The sequence below is a fragment of the Oncorhynchus tshawytscha genome, linkage group LG06 (genome assembly GCF_018296145.1).
Source record: "Oncorhynchus tshawytscha isolate Ot180627B linkage group LG06, Otsh_v2.0, whole genome shotgun sequence".
NCBI classification, from domain to species: domain Eukaryota; kingdom Metazoa; phylum Chordata; class Actinopteri; order Salmoniformes; family Salmonidae; genus Oncorhynchus; species Oncorhynchus tshawytscha.
Window position 1 is genome coordinate 40,272,519 of NC_056434.1, and position 21,103 is coordinate 40,293,621.

The 21,103-nt window shown below is 41.6% G+C and overlaps 1 protein-coding gene across 3 annotated transcripts in view; it reads right to left on the reverse strand.

Annotated features, from left to right (window-relative positions):
* Positions 1 to 21,103, reverse strand: part of LOC112232084 (inositol 1,4,5-trisphosphate receptor type 2) — a 174,668-nt gene that overhangs the window by 100,207 nt on the left and 53,358 nt on the right. For all 3 annotated transcript variants that reach the window (XR_006083609.1, XM_042323248.1, XM_042323247.1), the window contains exons 25-37: positions 18,726 to 18,891; positions 18,466 to 18,633; positions 18,238 to 18,327; positions 16,333 to 16,458; positions 15,936 to 16,058; positions 13,196 to 13,396; positions 12,553 to 12,804; positions 12,028 to 12,153; positions 4,930 to 5,058; positions 4,604 to 4,724; positions 4,046 to 4,227; positions 2,423 to 2,565; positions 2,005 to 2,113 (exon numbers count right to left, since the gene is read on the reverse strand). Coding sequence is in view for 2 of the 3 variants with exons in the window: in XM_042323248.1 (XP_042179182.1) it covers positions 2,005 to 2,113; positions 2,423 to 2,565; positions 4,046 to 4,227; positions 4,604 to 4,724; positions 4,930 to 5,058; positions 12,028 to 12,153; positions 12,553 to 12,804; positions 13,196 to 13,396; positions 15,936 to 16,058; positions 16,333 to 16,458; positions 18,238 to 18,327; positions 18,466 to 18,633; positions 18,726 to 18,891 (1,936 nt within the window). In the remaining variant the exon portion in view is untranslated. The remainder of the gene's footprint in view (positions 1 to 2,004; positions 2,114 to 2,422; positions 2,566 to 4,045; positions 4,228 to 4,603; positions 4,725 to 4,929; positions 5,059 to 12,027; positions 12,154 to 12,552; positions 12,805 to 13,195; positions 13,397 to 15,935; positions 16,059 to 16,332; positions 16,459 to 18,237; positions 18,328 to 18,465; positions 18,634 to 18,725; positions 18,892 to 21,103) is intronic.

Consider the following 21,103-nt stretch of genomic DNA (forward strand, 5'->3'; position numbering starts at 1 on the left):
TTTTCATATTCAAACCTATAGCTAGAGGGTTTATTTTCATATTCAAACCTATAGCTAGAGGGTTTATTTTCATATTCAAACCTATAGCTAGAGGGTTTATTTTCATATTCAAACCTATAGCTAGAGGGTTTATTTTCATATTCAAACTTATAGCCAAAGGGTTTATTTTCATATTCAAACCTATAGCCAGAGGGTTTATTTTCATATTCAAACCTATAGCCAGAGGGTTTATTTTCATATTCAAACCTATAGCCAGAGGGTTTATTTTCATATTCAAACCTATAGCCAGAGGGTTTATTTTCATATTCAAACCTATAGCCAGAGGGTTTATTTTCATATTCAAACCTATAGCTAGAGGGTTTATTTTCATATTCAAACCTATAGCTAGAGGGTTTATTTTCATATTCAAACCTATAGCTAGAGGGTTTATTTTCATATTCAAACCTATAGCTAAAGGGTTTATTTTCATATTCAAACCTATAGCTAGAGGGTTTATTTTCATATTCAAACCTATAGCTAGAGGGTTTATTTTCATATTCAAACCTATAGCCAGAGGGTTTATTTTCATATTCAAACCTATAGCCAGAGGGTTTATTTTCATATTCAAACCTATAGCCAGAGGGTTTATTTTCATATTCAAACCTATAGCTAGAGGGTTTATTTTCATATTCAAACCTATAGCCAGAGGGTTTATTTTCATATTCAAACCTATAGCCAGAGGGTTTATTTTCATATTCAAACCTATAGCCAGAGGGTTTATTTTCATATTCAAACCTATAGCCAGAGGGTTTATTTTCATATTCAAACCTATAGCTAGAGGGTTTATTTTCATATTCAAACCTATAGCCAGAGGGGTAGCCTAGATTGTCTAACTATCTGTATGGTAATAATAATAATAACATTTTATTATGTAAAGTGGTTTCTCGCATCAAAACACAATATAAGTAAAACAAATGTTTTAATGTCAAGTTCTTCATCATGTAAAAACATTTTTTTTAAAGTCTCAAGCAATGTAGGCCTGCATTGAACACCACATATAGGCTAAAGTAGGCTATATCACAGAAAATAAAAGCTATTTCCACGTGAAAATATTATGGGATTTGCTCTCTAGACACACCACCACACTCTAGGCACATGACACAATGTATACAATACCTCTGCAGTACAGTGTGTGTGTGTGTGCGCGTGCATTCCAGTAGAGGCTCCTCAGAGGAAGGGGAGGATACTAATCCTATGCAGTGAAAAATGAAAAAAATAAGTGATCCTTTTTAGACAAAACTATTTGCTCCATTGGTTAAGTTGGTAGGCCTACATTATGCTCCAAAAGCCACAATAGCCTATTAGCTACTGTCTTAAACTGTAAGGGTACAAAGCCTCAGTGTTCACTGTAAACGCACGCCGGAAGTTGCAAAAAATTCTCACAATGTTCAAGTTTCCACTCACAAGACCTAACATTTGCTCAGTACCCCAAAGAAGGGGTAGGGAACCGAAAGAATTACAAACACCTGTGACAATCTGAAATACCCAAAAAGGCCCCTAGATGTCATATTATAAAATTCCCCCCAAAAATGTGATAGTTACCAAAGTTCGGTTAAGTTTACTGATTAACTTAGAAGGTTTCCAGTAATATACCCTCCTCTTTTGTTGTCTTGTACATCCCTAAACACCCTCTATGTAACACACCCTTGTCATCATGTCCTGTACATCCCTAAACACCCTCTATGTAACACACCCTTGTCATCATGTCCTGTACATCCCTAAACACCCTGTATGTAACACACCCTTGTCATCATGTCCTGTACATCCCTAAACACCCTCTATGTAACACACCCTTGTCATCATGTCCTGTACATCCCTAAACACCCTGTATGTAACACACCATTGTCATCATGTCCTGTACATCCCTAAACACCCTGTATGTAACACACCCTTGTCATCATGTCCTGTACATCCCGAAACACCCTGTACATATCACACCCTTGACATGTCTGGTTCAGTACTCACAGGCTCATCAAAGGCCTTCTTCTTGTCCAGCATCTCTCGGAGTGTCTGCAGGATCTTAATGCACAGCTTTTCCTCCTTGTCCATCAGCTTCTTGGTGTGTTTGATCAGTCTGAATGACAAAGGGAAGAGTACAAACAAAACATCAGTACCATGGCTTTAAGTCATCTAAGCACACCAACGGACGTGTGACCTTTGACTGGAAGTTTGTGAGGACAGAAAATAATAAACAAAACCCTTTTTTTGGGAAACATTTATGAAAAGTCAGAAGTCGAAAGTAAAACACAAAGAAGAACAATGGATGGCCAAATGCAAACTTGGCGCTGGTGTAAACGCTCAAGAAATGCAGCCCAAAGATCATGTTTGTGATCGTGTGTCTGATCAGTGTTAGTGACTGCATCTATACCTCTGCCACACTCACTTGGACATGAAGGCCCCGCTCTCACAGCGCAGTCTGGCAGCCTCTGGGAACAGCAGCTCAGGGCTGTGTAGTACATCCACCAACACAGAGAACTCAGCCTGCACCATAGGACTGAACTGCTCCTCTAGACACGCCACCACACCCTGGACACATGACACAATGGATACAATACCTCTGCAGTGTGTGTGTGTGTGTATTCCAGGGGATGCTCCTCAGAGGAAGGGGAGGATAATAATCCTATGCAGTGGAATATTTAAAAATAAGTTATCCTTTTTTAGATAAAACCATACTAAATATATTTACATGTCACCAAATAACTGATTAAAACACACTGTTTTGTAATGAAGGTCTACAAGTAGACTCAACAGCACCATCTAGAGTAGCACCATGGTGTAAGCTGGAGGACAGCTAGCTTCCGTGGGGTACATTGACTTCAATAAAAAACCTAGGAGGCTCATGGCTCCCACCCCCTTCCATAGACTACACAGTAATTATGCCAACTTCTAGAGGATGTCCTTCAACCTATCAGAGCTCTTGCAGTATGAAGTAACATCTTGTCCATCCAAACAAAGGATCAGAGAATGAATCTAGAAATGAAAGCACAGGCTACAGCTAGCTACCACTGCAGTGCTTAAAGTCTGGTGAGTAGTTGACTTAAAGAGAGAAAGACAGTAGTTGAACAGTTTTGATTTTGAACAAACTATTTTATTCAAAAATTAAGGAGAAGCAGCAGAGTGAGAGAGCTAGCTATATTTTGTATGTTTTTACCTTCTTAGTTTACCTTTTACTTACGCAGCTAATTCAGTTAATGTGCCTACTCAACAACCTGACTCAAACAGAAGAATGCTATTTACGGTGCCTTCAGAAAGTATTCAGACCCTTTGACTTATTCCACATTTTGTTAGATTACAGCCTTATTCTAAAATGTGTGTTGTTGTTTTTTTCAATCTACACACAATACCCCAAACAGTGTTTTAGAAATCTGTATCAGTTTTTATTATGAATAAATTAGCAAAAATGTCTATAAACCTGTTTTCGCTTTGGTATTGTGTGTAGATTGCTGAGTTTTAAAAAATGTATAAGGCTGTAACATAACAAAATGTGGAAAAAGGGGTCTGAATACTTTTCAAAGGTACTGTATGTTAGCTTGCTGGCTAAGGCTAACCAACACTGCAACTCTTCCAAGTCAAGGTAAGCTTTCATTTTAGAAATGAATTGGCACCGGACCTGCCGGTGTAACTGCTACAATTTTTGCTGTACACTGTACTGCGTGATTGTACACATGGCAAGAGTGTGCAAGGCGGTTTTGAATATTTCACTGTCTCTCTCACCTTGATTACTCCAATTTGTCTCTCGACTTTCATTTTTAATCTAGGTTGTAGCAACCTCATGATGGGTATTATATAGGGCAATTTCGAGTATGATGTAGTAGCCTAAACCTATGGATGTTACATTGAACTGGGTGAATGGAATATGAATGACAGTCATCCAATATGCTGTAATAGAAATGAGGCCATTGTCATAAATATACAATACACCCCCCTAATCTTGAACAGCAAGAACCACCAGTGGCATATTCATGTATATTTGTGGGAGTGCATATTTCTGTGTGTGAGGGATCACCTGCAGCTTCTCGATGATGCTCTTGTAGTCAGGCACTCCCAGAATCTCCTTGCGGACCCGGGTGCGTGCTGAGGTCCTCCAGTCCTTTACGGCACGCTCCACCCTGTAGGTGTGGGCCTTCAGAGACAGAGTGTTCACCTGGCTGTCCAGATCCACCGGGATGGCTATGGCACGCGCCTTAGCTGGAGAGGAGACAGGGTGGGGACCTTATAACTAGGAACTAAAGGAGCCTCAAAGTTGGAGTGCTGATATCGGTTTAGCCTTGTAGACCATATCGAATACTCTGAATCGCTTTCTGAAGATGGGCCCATATCTCTCCCAGACACACACATTCACACAAGCTGACATGACACCCAATCAACCAACAGAGAAAGGCATTGGTCTACTTTCTGTATTGTCTGCATACACAGTGGCGGCAGACTAACATGTACAGGGCTTATTGGGTAAGATTTAAATACTTGCAATGTCTCCCTGTCATTATAGAAATCATTGATGTTTCCAGTCTACAAACCTTAGTCAAGGCCTGTCAAAGTGCAATCATTGGGCTGTGAGACTCACCCACGTCAGACAGTGTTTTGATGCAGCCCTCGATGTTGTTCTTCTGGGCCGAGCTGATCCAGGTGCAGGTATAGATCCTGAAGGAGGACTGGAGCAGCTGGATGAAGATGGGCTGGTGGGTCTGACACAGAAGAGAGGGAGGATAAACAGTCACTAAAACACTCCATAAACAAACACTTCAATGGCACTCAAAAATGTTGTGCCAGCACCTACCAGATGGATAAGCATTTGCCTCAAGTGCCTGAACTGACTGAATTGAAACACGAATGGCCTGAGGAAGGTATTTAAATACCCATGTACAAGGTTAACCTCTCTCCCAGGAATACCTGCAGGTTGGAGTTGTTGACAGGGAACTGGGAGCTAAAGAAGCCCTTGACGATGGCCATCACCGTCTCCGTCACGTACCTCTCCAGGGGAATGTTGGCATGGTTACGGTCCGTGGTGCTGATGCACACCTAAAACCATAGAGGAGAGGGGAATGTCTGTCTGTCACTCAGGAGTGAGGGGGGAAGAGACTGACCTAGGGTATCTCTCATTTTTTTGTTGTAATATTTTATATGACAAACAAAAACATACATAGACAAAAACAATAGACAACTTAAACATACATACTTACAAACATACATACTCTACATATCCACAAACATTAACGACATGACAATTGCTCAGACACACGTTCCCACAGTATCCACAACGTTGTTTCTACTGCTTGTAAGACTTGCCCCTTATGACGTAAAATTGTATTATGTTGTTTTTGTCTGTAGGCAGATTTTTTCCCATATTTAAATAACGCATTTGATTCTTCCATTTTCTTAGCTAGCCTACCGCACATCTAATGTCTCGAAATATTCAGAAAGACGGATTAAAAGTAAAACTTGCATTGTAAATCTTATTAGACAGCATTTTAACGCTGCCCATAATTTTTGGAATTTATAGTACTCCAAGAAGGAATGAATTCCTGAGTCATAGTTAGTTTTACACTTAAGACAGGACTGCCATTGTGCTGTAGAATGTGTGAAATTGGTCTCTTGTATAATCAAATCTATACATTACTTTATACAGGATTAAGCTTACTTTTTCGTTATTTGTAATTTTGTTCCAACACTCCATCGTTTGTCAATACCAGTTCTTTTTAAGTCTTGGTTCCAATAGATTGGACAGGCTCTCTGCAAGGTTTTGTATACATCTTACCTATCATATGACTAACTATCTTCTTCCGACTCAAATGGGATTCTCTCAACAACGCTCCGATGTCCAAAAGCTTTCAGGTCAACATTTTGTGATATAAAACTTTTATATTTAAAAATATCTACATTGGTCATTGCTTTCTAATTCGGGTCACGGAAATGATTTTATTTCCTATTACCCACGTCATTTTCGGTTTCTATGCCTTTAGTTTGTGGGCCAATTTATCTGTGAATTCTGAAAAGCTTGAATTCTGAAAAGACTGTTCCATAGGGGTGTGTTTTTATGGAGTGATATTGGTTCTTGAAGAATCCGTTTAATTTTCTTCCATATTGTTCTTAATGTTCTTAATTATGAAGTTGTTAATGTTCTTTGCTCCATCCTTTGAAAACAGACAGGTGAAAAGATTGCACCTCTTCATTATGTAGCATGCACCTCTACATTATGTACCCATTGTTCCTCTTTACTGCATTTAATTATACATCGCAAGTAAAAGCCTTGGGTGGCGAGTTGATACAATTCCAAATCTGGAAGGTTAAAACCACCCTCAGATTAAAACTTTGCTTTAGGAGTTTTATTTGTCCTATACACTTTTTTTAAGAACGTCTTCGGTGGGGTAATTCTACCTGTAAGGCTTATGGGGAGATTGTTTCATTTAATTAGATCTGCTTTCATGTTGTTGAGTAATGGGATAAAGTTTCATATGTTTTGTGGTCCACTTAAAGCAGAGTTTGTCAACTAAGGTTCAGTATCGGGCCAATTTTTTTTTTTGAGCTAATAGTCGGTGGGGCAGAACATAATTAGTATATAATATTAGCACAAATAATTGGCCAACACTAAAAATTGAAAAACATGTTTAACACATCCAATTAGTAGGCTTCATAATAAATTCAGTGACAATTACATAATTTCTATCTGATTATGCTCATAAAATCACCATGTCTCCATAAAGATGGCGCCGAAGAGGATGGCTGACGTTTTACATGCTCCTAACCAATTGTGCTATTTTGTAAATTTTTTTGCGTACTTATTTTTTTAAATTATTTTGTAAAAATTTTTGCTGCTAGTCTCTCTTATGACCGAAAATGACTTCTGGACAACAGAACAGCGATTACTCACCATGAACTGGAAGACTGAACATCAAACAGGCAAGCGTCAATACAGGATTAAGATTGAATCCTACTACACCAGCTGTGATGCTCGTCAGATGTGGCAGGGCTGCCCAGTGACGCGAGCCTACCAGACAAGCTAAATGCCTTTTACGCTCGCTTCGAGACAAGCAATACTGAAGCATGCACAAGAGCACCAGCTGTTATGGATGACTGTGTGATAACGCTCTCCGTAGTCGATGTGAGCAAGACCTTTAAACAGGTCAACATTCACAAAGCCGCGGGGCCAGATGGACTACCAGGACGAGTACTCAAAGCATGCGCGGACCAACTGGCAAGTGTCTTCACTGACACTCATCCTCACCCTGTCTGAGTCTGTAATACTAACATGTTTCAAGCAGACCACCATAGTCCCTGTGTCCAAGGAAGCGAAGGTAACCTGTCTAAATGATTACCGCCCAGTAGCATTCACGTCGATAGCCATGAAGTGCTTTGAAAGGCTGGTCGGCTCACATCAACAGCATCCTCCCGGATATCCTAGACCCACTCCAATTCGCATACCGCCCCAACAGATCCATAGATTACACAATCTCAATCACACTTCACACTGCCCTTTCCCACCTGGACAAAATGAATAACTATGTGAGAATGCTGTTCATTGACTACAGCTCAGTGTTCCACACCATAATGCACATGAAGCTCATCACTAAGCTAAAGACCCTGGGACTAAACACCTCCTTCTGCAACTGGATCCTGGACTTCCTGACGGGCTGACCCCAAGTGGTAAGGGTAGGCAACAAAAGATCTGCCACACTGATCCTCAACACTGGGGCCCCTCAGGGGTGTGTACATAGTCCCCTCCTGTACTCCCTGTTCACCCACGACTGCGTTGCCAAACATGACTCCAACACCATCATTAAGTTTGCTGACGACACAACAGTGATCACCGACAACGGTGAGACAACCTATAGGGAGGAGGAGGTGAGAGAACTGGCAGTGTGGTGCCAGGACAACAACCTCTCCCTCAATGTGAGCAAGACAAAGGAGCTAATCGTGGCCTAGAGGAAAAGGTGGGCCGAACAGTCCCCCATTAACATCATTTTGTATATTTCTCTGTGTGTTGATTGGTGGGGAAAAACAGGTCTACGTAGTCTACTGTAGCCTACACTACTTTTTAACATCAACATTCGTTCAGAACAATTAGCTTGATAGCAAGAGAAAATGTCGCCCTAAAAAAGTATCAAAAGGTGGATTATTAAAATCGAAGAATGTACAGAGATGTGTTCATCTTACCATCGTTTTTCCAATGCCAAGCCAGTGTATTTAATTAGCAATGAAAATGTTTCTGTTTACAAATAATTACATCTCCAAAGTATTTTTTCATCTAAGCATGGAACTTTCAAAGTGGCCTTCATTCCCCAGACAGAGGCCCGACGCCGAAACACTGAAGTGTTAACTGCAATCTACAAACACAACTTTTTTGGCTGACATATTCTGTCACTTATACTGGATAAATCTCCAGTTACAAGGACGAGGGAAAACAGCTGTGGATATGGTGGAAAAACTTGAGGCCTTTACTAGGAAGCTTGAGTTGTTTGATTTGAACTTGTCATCTGGAAGGCTTCAGCACATCAGGGATGCTGAATTCTTGTGTGCATTTTGGAAAGACTTACAACTGCAAGTCCTCATTTTCCTCTATGAATGCAATATAGACTCATGACAGGAACCAGCTTCCACATAAGTCAATCGAGGACTGCCTGCGCATCAAAATCACACCAACGTCACGCGACATCCACAAGATCGTGTCCGAGGGGAAATTTAACTTTTCCCATTGAGTAAGTCACTTACTGGTCTGTATGACTATATTTAGTAAGTATTAACATTATTGTGAGTGCTTATGCATGGATATTTAGGTCTCAATCTGACAGTATTTTCTGTTTGTTCTGTCGTTAAAGGAGCGGACCATCCCAATACAGACATTCAGACACCACCTTTTTTTCTTTAAAATTGTTTTATGTAGGATGCTACATTTTTGGCCAGTCACAATAGTAAATAGACCTAACAACTACAAACATCCCACTTCTATCTGGCCACAAATCATTTATTGTAAAAGATGCTGTTTAGCCTTATAACTGGCTGAGGAAGGCAAAGTCATTTGATATAGGCCTAGGCTCTGAAGAAATATTCTCCAATTAAGCCCTCTTGTTTTTTGTAAAGTCAAATTAAAATGAAGATTATTGTTGAAATGAATTACTCGACTGGTGTGTGTTCTCCATCTCTTGCTGTGCAACACTTGCATAACAAGTTACATATTTTTTCAGCACCCAGTGGTGTTGACCTCCGATTGATTGCGGTGCGGTTGCAGTTTTACGTTTCACCACCACAAAATGGTTTGCTGCCTGTTAATAGTTGACCGTGTCCTGCATTCTCTCTCCTCATGAATTAAGTTAAAATGTAACTTTTGCATTATTAAGGTAGGGTAACTTCATTCTTAGGACAATGCATTTGGGTGTTTTTGCATCTCGGGTCCGATATTTTTTATTATATGCAGTACCAGTCAAAAATGTGGATACACCTACTCATTCCAAGGTTATTTATTTATTTAGACTATTATTTTCAACATAGTAGAATAATAGTGAAAACATCAAAACTATGAAATAGTACATATGGAGTCATGTAGTAACCAAAAAAGTGTTTAACAAATCAAAATATATTTTATATTTGCAGACAATCTATTTGACCAAGAAGGAGAGTGATGGAGTACTGCATCAGACCTGGCCTCCACATGACCTGGCCTCCACAATCACCCGACCTTAACCCAATTGAGATGGTTTAGGATGAGTTGGACCGCAGAGTGAAGGAAAAGCAGCCCACAAGTGCTCAGCATATGTGGGAACTCAAGATGGTTGGAAAAGCATTCCAGATGAAGCTGGTTAAGAGAATGCCAAGAGTGTGCAAATCTGTCATCAAGGCAAAGGGTGGCTACTTTGAAGAATCTAAAATATATTTTCATTTGATTAACACTTTTTTGATTACTACATGATTCAATGTGTTATTTCATAGTTTTAATGTCTTCACTATTATTCTACAATGTAGAAAATAGTAAAAAGAAAAACCTTGAATGAGTAGGTGTGTCCAAATATATATATATATGATTTTATTTTAAATATTCATAATTAATTTGGGGGGCCAAATAATATTGCTGGTTGGCAAAATTGGCACGCTGGCCACCAGTTGGTGAACCCTGACTTAAAGGATTGATGTAGATCATGAGTTATTCTGTTTCATATTGCCATCATTTCAGTTTTTTCCACGTTATTTTAATATCCTGAGATTTTAGAGTACTGCGAAAATATTTTTAACAAGGGGGCATTGACTTTTCCATCTTAGTCAGGTATATAAATGTGATCATCTGCAAATAAGTTTAGTTGACCAATAATGATAACTGTTACGTTTGGGTCCTGTCTAATTATTTCTACAAGCGGTTCAGGAGGGGGGAGAGAGGACATCCCTGATAATGTATTTGTGTATATTTTTGCTTTAGGACATTTATATAATATGTATTATTTCAGCTGGAAAGTTTAATGAATTTTAAAGTTTTGAATAGCAAAGGTCATTCAAGACAGTCAAAAGCCTTTTTGGCATCAATAATGAACGAGGTGGAAGGTGTGTTCCACAGCACACTAGCGAGAGCCCTGGTAGAAATATGTTCAACATCCACTGAAGTAGCCGCGGTGACCAAACAAACAGACTTGCTAGTTTTACCTAACCAAAACATCAGCACTAGCTTGCCATTATGAAAATCGAAATCAACAATGCCATAATGTTTTCAAATTTGACTTTTGCTTTCAAAAGCAGCATAAACATAGAACATATAAGAATGAACTATAGCCATTGAATTCTACCGTGCAAATATACCATGTGTTATTTAAGCAATAAGGCCTTAGGGGGTGTGGTATATGGCCATATATCACAAACACCCGAGGGGCCTTATTGCTATTATAAACTGGTTACCAATGTACTGCGAGCAGTAAAAATACATATTTTGTCATACCCGTGGTATATGGTCTGATATGCCACGGCTGTCAGCCAATCAGCATTCAGGGCTCAAACCAACCCAGTTTATAAAGAGAAATAATGCACACTCTAGAATGCCCTTCAAGCCAATCAGAAACAAGTATTCAACAATGCCATAGTATAAGGATAAATCTGCATCTAGTTTTTAACATATTGTATTATACTGAAACATGTTCTTGTATTTGTTTCTAAGTGTCCATGTTAAATAAACCCTGTTTGATTAATATTTATCAAGTCTGGTAAGACTTTTGCCATTCTGTTGCTTAGGAGTTTTGCTATTTTATTGTCGTAATTTATTACATTTATGGGTTTGTAATATCTGCAGGGGACTCTCCAGATTTTTCTGGTTTTAATATAACTGAAATAACAGTTCAATACATGGAACTCGGAATCCCTAAATTGAGTGACGTGTGTTGTCATTTGAGTAAATAAGGGCGGTACTTTGTCCCAGAATATCAAATAAAACGATAAGAAAGCCATCGATCCCTGGTGCTTTTCTCTGGGTGAAGATTTTTACAAGTGTCTAACATTTTTTGGGGGTGATTTCCATTTTTAGCCTGGTGTATATCTCAATAGTCTAAAGAACTTCTCTTCTCCTTTCCCTCATCTACACTGAACTGGACTGGGGAAAGGCCCATTCCCTGAAGGGACCCACCATGTTGAATTCACTTACACTGAGTCTACAAAACATTAAGGACAGCTGCTGTTACCATGACACAGACTAACCAGGTGAATACAGGTGAAAGCTAAAACCCCTTATTGATGTCACTTGTTAAATCTACTTCAAATCAGTGTAGATGAAGGGGAGAAGACAAGTTAAAGAAGGATTTTTAAGCCTCGAGACAACTTGTCTACAGTAAATTGTCTACAGTATGTTGTGCCATTCAGAGGATAAATGGACAAAACAAAAGATTTAAGTGCCTTTGAATGGGGTATGGTGGAGATGGTAGTAGTAGGTGCCAGGAAACCGCTTTCGCCACCTTATAAAGTCCATGCCACGAGGCTATTCTGAGGGGGGTAGTGCTATGAGGAGGACCTTAGTGAGGACATTACCCGTGCCATGTCCACCAGGAAGTTCTCAAAGAGCTTCCAGATGTGGTGGCTGGTGTAGATCTCCTTCATCTCCACCTCAGTGTCCACGTAGCAGTGGTTTACAAAGTTCACGTAGGCAGTCTTCACCTGGGGAGGGAGGGCCAATAGAAACCATGCATTCAGATGATTGGAAGGTGTGAAAGATTACACTGAGGTGAATGAATGCTAGGCTATATCAAGGCTGGCTGTTCTGGAATCAAATGTTATGCATCTGTGTGCAAACAATGAGTGCATGCCAATTGTCTATAATGGAATATTATCTTGCTTTACTTTCCCTCATCTGCACTGATGCAAAACAGCTGAACAGATTAACTCCAATTCACAGTACGCATATACCAAGCGTCATGCCACTCTTACCTATCCTCTGTAACCGCAGATTAGTGCAGATGAAGTTGAATCCAAGGGTAGAAAATCACACACTACTGAATCACACCCCAGCACCAAATGACAAAGCCTCTCAATATGACCCCACCCCTTCCCCTGTACCTCAGGGATGCAGTCTTCGTGGGTGACCACTTTGACAATGTCATCGAGGGGCAGCAGGGAGTTACATTTCAGCTCGGTGTATACGTTCTTGCCCTCGGTGCAGACAGCGAGGAGCTCTACCAGAGTGTTGTGGTAGGCCAGGGCGCCGCCCTCGTCCCTACGCTCCATCTCGCAGCACATCATCTGGAACAGCACCGGGAAGGAGGAGCGGTCGTTGTAGAACACCAGCACATCCTCGCCACCGTTCACCAGCTGGGGGTGGGATGGACAGAAAAGCAGACGAGTGGAGGTTAGACAGGGAATACCTTATCACTAGTTGGGATAACCAATATTGATAATTCAATATGATATTAAAATGAGCAAGACAAAGCGTGATATTGGTTAATTATTCCAGTTAAACTAAACTGAGACTCAACATGCAATGACTTCCTGTAACGCCCTCAACCAAGATTCCAACCAACGTCTATGGGCAAATAAATTCATCCACAGGGTATTCTCTAAAAGTAGTCACATTTGAAGTCTCTCGTGGTTCAAACATCTCTAGCAAGCCCTGGCTAGTTTGGGGATAGTGGTAGTGGAAACCATGCTATCGTGGTGTCTCCACAGCCTTATAAAGATAGCATCATCATCATCCCTCGCCCACCTCGGTCATGACCTTGTCCTGGCACTTTTTCACGTACTTCCCGTCGGCCTTGACGATGGTCAGGAGGAACTTGAGGTACTGGACGTGTCGGCCGTGCGTCTCGATGCAGTGGACAAAATGGTGGACCACGCGGTCGCTGATCTCGTTGCACAGGTGGAAGTTGTTCATGAAGATGTGGCGCATGGTCTCAGCCTCCAGGAGCTGGAGAGAGGAAGAAGATGTGCACAGTGAATTCACATTCATTGACATATGGATATCCAGTAATAGAATGCATTTATTGAGTTGAAAATTAGTAAGAAGTGAACAAACATGTACAGTACCAGTCAAAAGTTTGGACACCTACTCATTCAAGGGTTTTTCTTTATTTGAACTATTTTCTACATTAATAGTGAAGACATCTAAAGTATGAAATAACACATATGGAATAATGTAGTAACCAAAAAAGTGTGAAACAAATTAAAATATATTTGAGATTCTTCAAAAAGCCACCCTTTGCCTTGACAGCTTTGCACAGTCTTGGCATTCTCTCAACCAACTTCACCTGGAATGCTTTTCAGTCTTGAAAGAGTTACCACATATGTTGAGCACTTGTTGGATGCTTTTCCTTCACTCTGCACTCCAACTCATCCCAAGCCATCTTGATTGGGTTGAGGTGAGGTGATTGTGGAGGCCAGGTCATCTTGTGGCGAAATCTACACGGAGCCTTCACCGTGCACTGCCACTTTAAGAGAGCATGAGCAGTAAGGAAGGAGGAAATAAAGAGGGCTCATTCAGCTCTTTGGGGAGGGGCTCTTGGGTGGCGCGACAGTTTGATTGTGTGTGCAGTAGAAGTTTTGTTTGTTTTGTTCCAGTGCTTTACCCTGCAACAGACTCTCTATTTTTCCAATGCACTTCCCATTGAAATTCATTAGAGCTGGACTATTATTTCCCTGACAGAAGTATTTGGATGGACATTTTAGTTGAAAGGGAGGTTGCTTGCAAGTTGTATATTATGTGAACTGTATTGAGGTGGGGTGTACTAATGACATGTGGCCGAGAAGACTGTGGACATTTTAAGGCCTTTGTTGTGTCGATGAACACCCCCCACATTCATACCCTCTGCACTCATCCACTAGAAAAATAATACAGATTATTGCAAATCCTCTGTTGATGACTGGGTTCGTTCTTGTATGAAGTTGCTGTGAAATTGCTCTGCCATTATTAGTATTAGTATTATTGTATGAGGTATTCTTGTTGGTTACCCCTGTGCTGTGATGTGGGTTTTATATGGTGTGTATTCTCTTCTCTCTCCACTGGCTATCTGGTAAACAGGCTACACTCTAGGCAGTCTCTTCTGCTGATGTGTGTGGATCTGGTAGTGGTACTCTCTCTATTCTACTCTTTTCCTTTCGGCATGGTTAATACCTGCCTGGCGCCCGAACAAAATCTTTCTTTACCCCTCTCTAATAAATACCGCTACAATCTGATGCAGCACTCAATCACTCTCCTTCTTGGTCAAATAGCCTGTAGATGTGTTGTGTCATTGTCCTTTTGAAAAACAAATGATAGTGGGACTAAGCCCAAACCAGATGAGATGGCGTGTCACTGCAGAATGCTGTGGTAGCCATGCTGGATAAGTTTGCCTTGAAATTCTAAATAAATCACAGAAAGTGTCACCAGCAAAGCACCCCCACACCATCACACCTCCTACTCCATGCTTCACGGTGGGAACCACACATGCGGAGATCATCTGTTCACCTACTCCACGTCTCACAAAGACACAGCTGTTGGAACCAAAAATCTCAAATTTGGACTCATCAAACAAAAAAGAAATTTAAAAATCCACCGGTCTAATGTCCATTTCTCGTATTTCTTGGCCCAAGCAAGTGTCTTCTTCTTACTGGTGTCCTTTAGTAGTGGTTTCTTTGCAGCAATTCAACCATGAAGGCCTGATTCATGCAGTTGACTCTGAACAGTTGATGTTGAGATGTGTCAACTCTGTGAAGCATTTATTTGGGCTGCAATTTTTGAGGCTGGTAACTCTAATGAACTTATCCTCTGCAACAGAGGTAACTCTGCGTCTTCCTTTCCTGTGGCGGTCCTCATGAGAGCTAGTTTCATCATAGCGTTTGATGGTTTTGGCGACTGCACTTGAAGAAACTTTCAAAGTTCTTGACATTTTCCACATTGACTGACCTTCATGTCTTGATGGAATGTCATTTCTCTTTGCTTATTTGAGCTGTTTCTTGCAATAATATGGACTTGGTCTTTTACCAAGTAGGGCTATCTTCCGTATACCACCCCTGCCTTGTCACAACACAACTGATTGGCTCAAAAGCATTCAGAAGGAAAGTTAAAAAGGCACGCCTGTTAATTGAAATGCATTCCAGGTGACTACCTCATGAAGCTGGTTAAGAGAATACCAAGAGTGTGCAAAGCTGTCATCAAGGCAAAGGGTGGCTCCTTTGAAGAATCTCAAATATAATTTTGATTTGTTTAACAATTTTCGGTTACTACATGATTCCATATGTGTTATTTCATAATTTTGATGTCTTCACTATTATTATACAATGTAAAAAATAGTCTAAATAAAGAAAAACCCTCGAATGAGTAGGTGTGTCCAAACTTTTGACTGGTACTGTATGTCCCGTGTATGTGTTTGTGAGTGTGTGTCCATACATGCATACAGTGTGTGAGTGTGTGTGTGTGCAAGCACAGTGGGCATGAATGAATGCGTGCATGCATGTTTGTGTTAGCGTACCCCTGGTGTAAGGAACAGGTTGAGGTATTTGTGGAGCAGAGCCTGGTTCTGGCTGTTGCCTCTACAGAAGTACTGCAGGAATACATGGGCCAGTGTCATGATCTCATTCATCTTCTCATCATTCTGGGGACAGACAGGAGTCACAACACGCTTTCACAATTGCATCACCACAAAATCAATCCATACAGATGGTCCAACAAAGGTACCAGGGCAGCGTTTATATATCTAGTCAAGTTTTATCCAGGTAAGGTCTAGTTATTGAGCATGACAACATCCATGTAAGGCTTTGAGGGGCCTCATCTGAAGCATTTATTTTAAGCCCAAATGGACTGGGCGCCTGTGTGTGTTTGACACTTACTGTAATGACTGAAATCTCGAAATGTGATGACGTGCTCACCTTCTCATAAGGTATCTGGAGCAGGTCCAGCACCACAGAGTGAGCCCCCATGTTCTTCAGCAGCCTCTGCTGCTGCACACAACTCTTCTTACTGGGGTAACACAGCTTACTGAGCCGCAGCAGGATCTACAGACCACACATACACACAGATCAGACAAACACATACAGCACATTCAGAAAGTATTCAGACCACTTTTTCCACTTAATTACGTTACAGCCTTATTCTAAAATGGATTAAATTGTTTCCCCCCCCCCCTCTCATTAATCTACAAACAATACCCCATAACGACAAAGCAAAAAGTTTTTTTTAGAAATGTTTGCTCATAAAAAATACAAATGAAATATCACATTTGCATAAGTATTCAGACCCTTTACTCAATACTTTGTTGAAGCACCTTTAGCAGTGATTACAGCCTCAAGTCTTCTTGGGTATGATGCTACAAACTTGGCACACCTGTATTTGGGGAGTTTCTCACATTCTTCTCTGCATATCCTCTCAAGCTGTCAAGGTTGGATGGGAAGCGTCACTGCACAGCTTCTTTCAGGTCTCTCCAGAGATGTTTGATCGGGTTCAAGTCCAGGCTCTGGCTGGGCCACTCAAGGACATTCAGAGACTTGTTCCGAAGCCACGCCTGCATCGTCTTGGCTGTGTGCTTAGGGTTGTTGTCCTGCTGGAAGGTGAACCTTCTCCCCAGTCTGTGGTCCTGAACACTCTGGAGCACGTTTTCGTCAAGGATCTCTCTGTACTTTTCTCTGTTCATCTTTACCTCGATCCTGACTAGACTCCCAGTCCCTACAGCTGAAAAACATCACCACAGCATGATTCTGCCACCACCATGCTTCACCGTAGGGATGGTTCCATGTTTCCTCCAGAAGTGACACTTGGCATTCAGGCCAAAGAGTTCAATGTTGGTTTCATCAGACCAGAGAATTTTGTTTCTCATGGTCTGAGATGTCTTTAGGTCCCTTTTACTAAAGAGTGGCTTCTGTCTGGCCACTCTACCATAAAGGCCTGATTGGTGGAGTGCTGCAGAGATGGGAGAACCTTCCAGAAGGACAACCATCTCCACAGAGGAACTCCCTGATCCAATGCCCTCCTCAACCGGTTGCCCAGTTTGGCTGGGCGGCCAGTTCTCGGAGTCTTGGTGGTTCCAAACTTCTTCCATTTATGAATAATGGAGGCCACTGTGTTCTGGAAGGACCATATACTGCAGACATTTTTGGTACCCTTTCCCAGATCTGTGTATCGACACAATCCTGTCTCGGAGCTGGACAATTCCTTCGACCTCATGGCTTGGTTTTTGCGCAGACATGCACTGTCAACTGTGGGACCTGATATAGACAGGTGTGTGCCTTTCCAAATCATGTCCAATCAAATTGAAGAAACATCTCAAGGATAATCAAATGGAAACAGGATGCACCTGAGCTCAAATGAGTCTCATAGCAAAGGGTCTGAATACTTATGTAAATGTTTTTTTTAAACTGTTTTTCCCTTTGCCATTATGAGGTATTGTGTGTAGAACCATTTTAGAATAAGGCTGTAACGTAACATAATATGGAAAAAGTCAAGGGGTCTGAATACTTTCCGAATGCACTGTACATGCATTTAATGGCTACATAGCAATAAGTCTAAACTACACTTTTTCAACTTAATTTAATGTTACTGAAGCTCATTCAATTCAATGTTATTGTATCCCCTCAGGAGCATTTAAGAAAGGCAAGGCAGGTTACAAGGCAGGCAAGTCCAGCTCATGTTGGCCACACATTGGCCAGTGATGTGAGGTCTGTAAATTGTTAGTGTGCAATCAATAACCCCAGGGTCATGATGTATTTTCAGACTGCACTGACTAATTGATTATGCTGCCAATACCACACACACTATAAGGGGACAGAATGGCAGCCCACCTCTTTGACGATGTTGTAGTTGTTAGCTTTGTTGCTGTCTATATGAGGCTTCACATCCCCATCCTGTACTGGACTCAGGATGCCCGCCTCCTGTCATTCACACAACACAAACATATTTGGAAGTTAGGATTCATCCCTCCCTTAGCCATAAGTGCTGGGTGGCCTATAGGGGGCATACTATACTGTACGATGGTGTACAATAGTATACTGTAAAGTATAGTGTTGTACCTCCATGGTCTGCTCCTTGGCCTGGCTGTCTCCTATGTCCTCACTGCCGTAGCCTCCACTCTTCTCCACCCACAGTTCAGACTTCTCCACCGCCAGCCTGAGCTGGTCCAGGTTAGTCTTGATCTGCTTGTAGTTCTCCACATCCTGCTCCGAAACCAGCAACTGCACCTGCAGGAGACCACAGGAACACACAGTGAAATCAGACACACGCATAAAAACAGATCAGGCGCACGCTCATGAACCACCAACTGTGCCTTTACCTGTTTGAAGGCCTGTAGGACCTCGGCTCTCTGGCTGAAGTGTTTGAACATGAGCTGCAGCGAGCCGGACACCAGCGGGGTGTAGTCCTGCATGATGAGATGGATCAGTACCCTCAGGAAGGTCCTGCCTCCCTCGTCATCCAGCTCCACAGCACTACACTCTGAACTAGAAGCACCAGAAGCAGGGTTAGAGAGAAATTGTTAGACACGGCACAACGCACTGAATTTGAAGCACCAGACACAGGGTTAAAATAAAATATAATTTTTCACTTGCCGAATACAACGGGTGTAGATTTAACATGAAATAATTGCATACGAGCCCTTCCCAATCAAGCAGAGTAAAAAGAAAATGTGAATACAAAACAGGGGTATGAGGTAATTGAGGTATATATTTACATGAAGGCACGGTAAGGTTACTACAGTTGAAGTCGGAAGTTCACATACATTTAGATTAGAGTCATTAAAACTCATTTTTCAACCACTCCACAAGTTTCTTGTTAACAAACTAAAGTTTTGGCAAGTCGGTTAGGACATCTACTTTGTGCATGACACAAGTAATTTTTACAACAATTGTTTACAGACAGATTATTTCACTGTATCAAAATTCCAGTGGGTCAGAAGTTTACATTCACTAAGTTGACTGTGCCTTTAAACAGCTCGGAAAATTCCAGAAAATGATATCATGGCTTTAGAAGCTTCTAAATTGACATAATACAATTGACATAATATTCTAAATTGGCTAATTGACATAATTTGAGTCAATTGGTCCACCTGTGGATGTATTTCAAGGCCTACCAAACTCAGTGCCTCTTTGCTTGACATGGGAAAATCAAAAGAAATCTGCCAAAAATTGTAGACCTCCACAAGTCTGGTTCATCATTGGGAGCAATTTTCAAATGCCTGAAGGTACCACGGTCATCTGTACAAACAATAGTACGCAAGTATAAACACCATGGGACCACGCAGCCATCATACCGCTCAGGAAGGTAGACGTGTTCGGAGAGATGAGCGTACTTTGGTGCGAAAAGTGCAAATCAATCCCAGAACAACAGCAAAGGACCTTGTGAAGATGCTGGAGGAAACAGGTACAAAAGTATCTATATCCACAGTAAAACGAATCCTATATCGACATAACCTGAAAGGCCGCTCAGCAAGGAAGAAGCCACTGTTCCAAAACCGCCATAAAAAAGCCAGACTACGGTTTGCAACTGCACACGGGGACAAAGAAGGTACTTTATGGAGAAATTTCCTCTGGTCTGATGAAACAAAAATAGAACTGTTGGCCATAATGACCATCGTTATGTTTGGAGGAAAAAGGGGAAGGCCTGCAAGCCGAAGAACATCATCCCAAACATGAAGCACGGGGGTGGCAGCATCATGTTGTGGGGGTGCTTTGCTGCAGGAGGGACTGGTGCACTTCACAAAATAGATGCCATCATGAGAAAGGAAAATTATGTGGATATATTGAAGCAACGTCTCAAGACATCAGTCGGGAAGTTAAAGCTTGGTCGCAAATGGGTCTTCCAAATGGACAATGACCGCAAGCATACTTTCAAAGTTGTGGCAAAATGGCTTAAGGACAACAAAGTCAAGGTATTGGAGTGGCCATCACAAAGCCCTGATCTCAATCCTACAGAAAAATTGTGGGCAGAACTGAAAAAGTGTTTGCGAGCAAGGAGACCTTCAAACCTGACTCAGTTACACCAGCTCTGTCAGCAGAAATGGGCCAAAATTCACCCAACTTATTGTGGGAAGCTTGTGGAAGGCTACCTGAAAGGTTTGACCCAAGTTAAACAATTTTAAAGGCAATGCTACCAAATACTAATTGAGTGTATGTAAACTTCTGACCCACTGGGAGTGTGATGAAAGTGCTCTCCCCTCTTTCTCTTGTAGTCCATGATCAGCTCCTTGGTATTTCTGACATTGAGGGAGAGATTGTTGTCCCGGTACCACACGGGCCAAATCTCTGACCTTCTCCTTGTAGGCATTCTCATCACCGTCAGTGATCAGGCCTACCACCGTCGTGTTGTCAGTAAACTTGATGGTGTTGGAGTCGTGCGTGGCCACGCAGTCATGGTTGAACAGGGAGTACACACACCCCTGAGAGGCCCCCATGTTGAGGGTCAGCGTAGCAGAGGTGCTGTTGCCTACCCTTACCACTGGGGGCCATTCCGTCAGGAAGTCCAGGATCCAGTTGCAGAGGGAGGGGTTCAGTCCCAGGGTCTCCAGCTTGGTGATGAGCTTGGAGGGGAATATGGTGTTGGACACTGACCTGTAGTCTATGAACAACATCCTCACTAGTTATTTCCCCTCCTGTCCAGGTGGGAGAGGGCAGTGTGAAATGCAATTGAGATTGCGTCATCTGTGGACGGTATGCG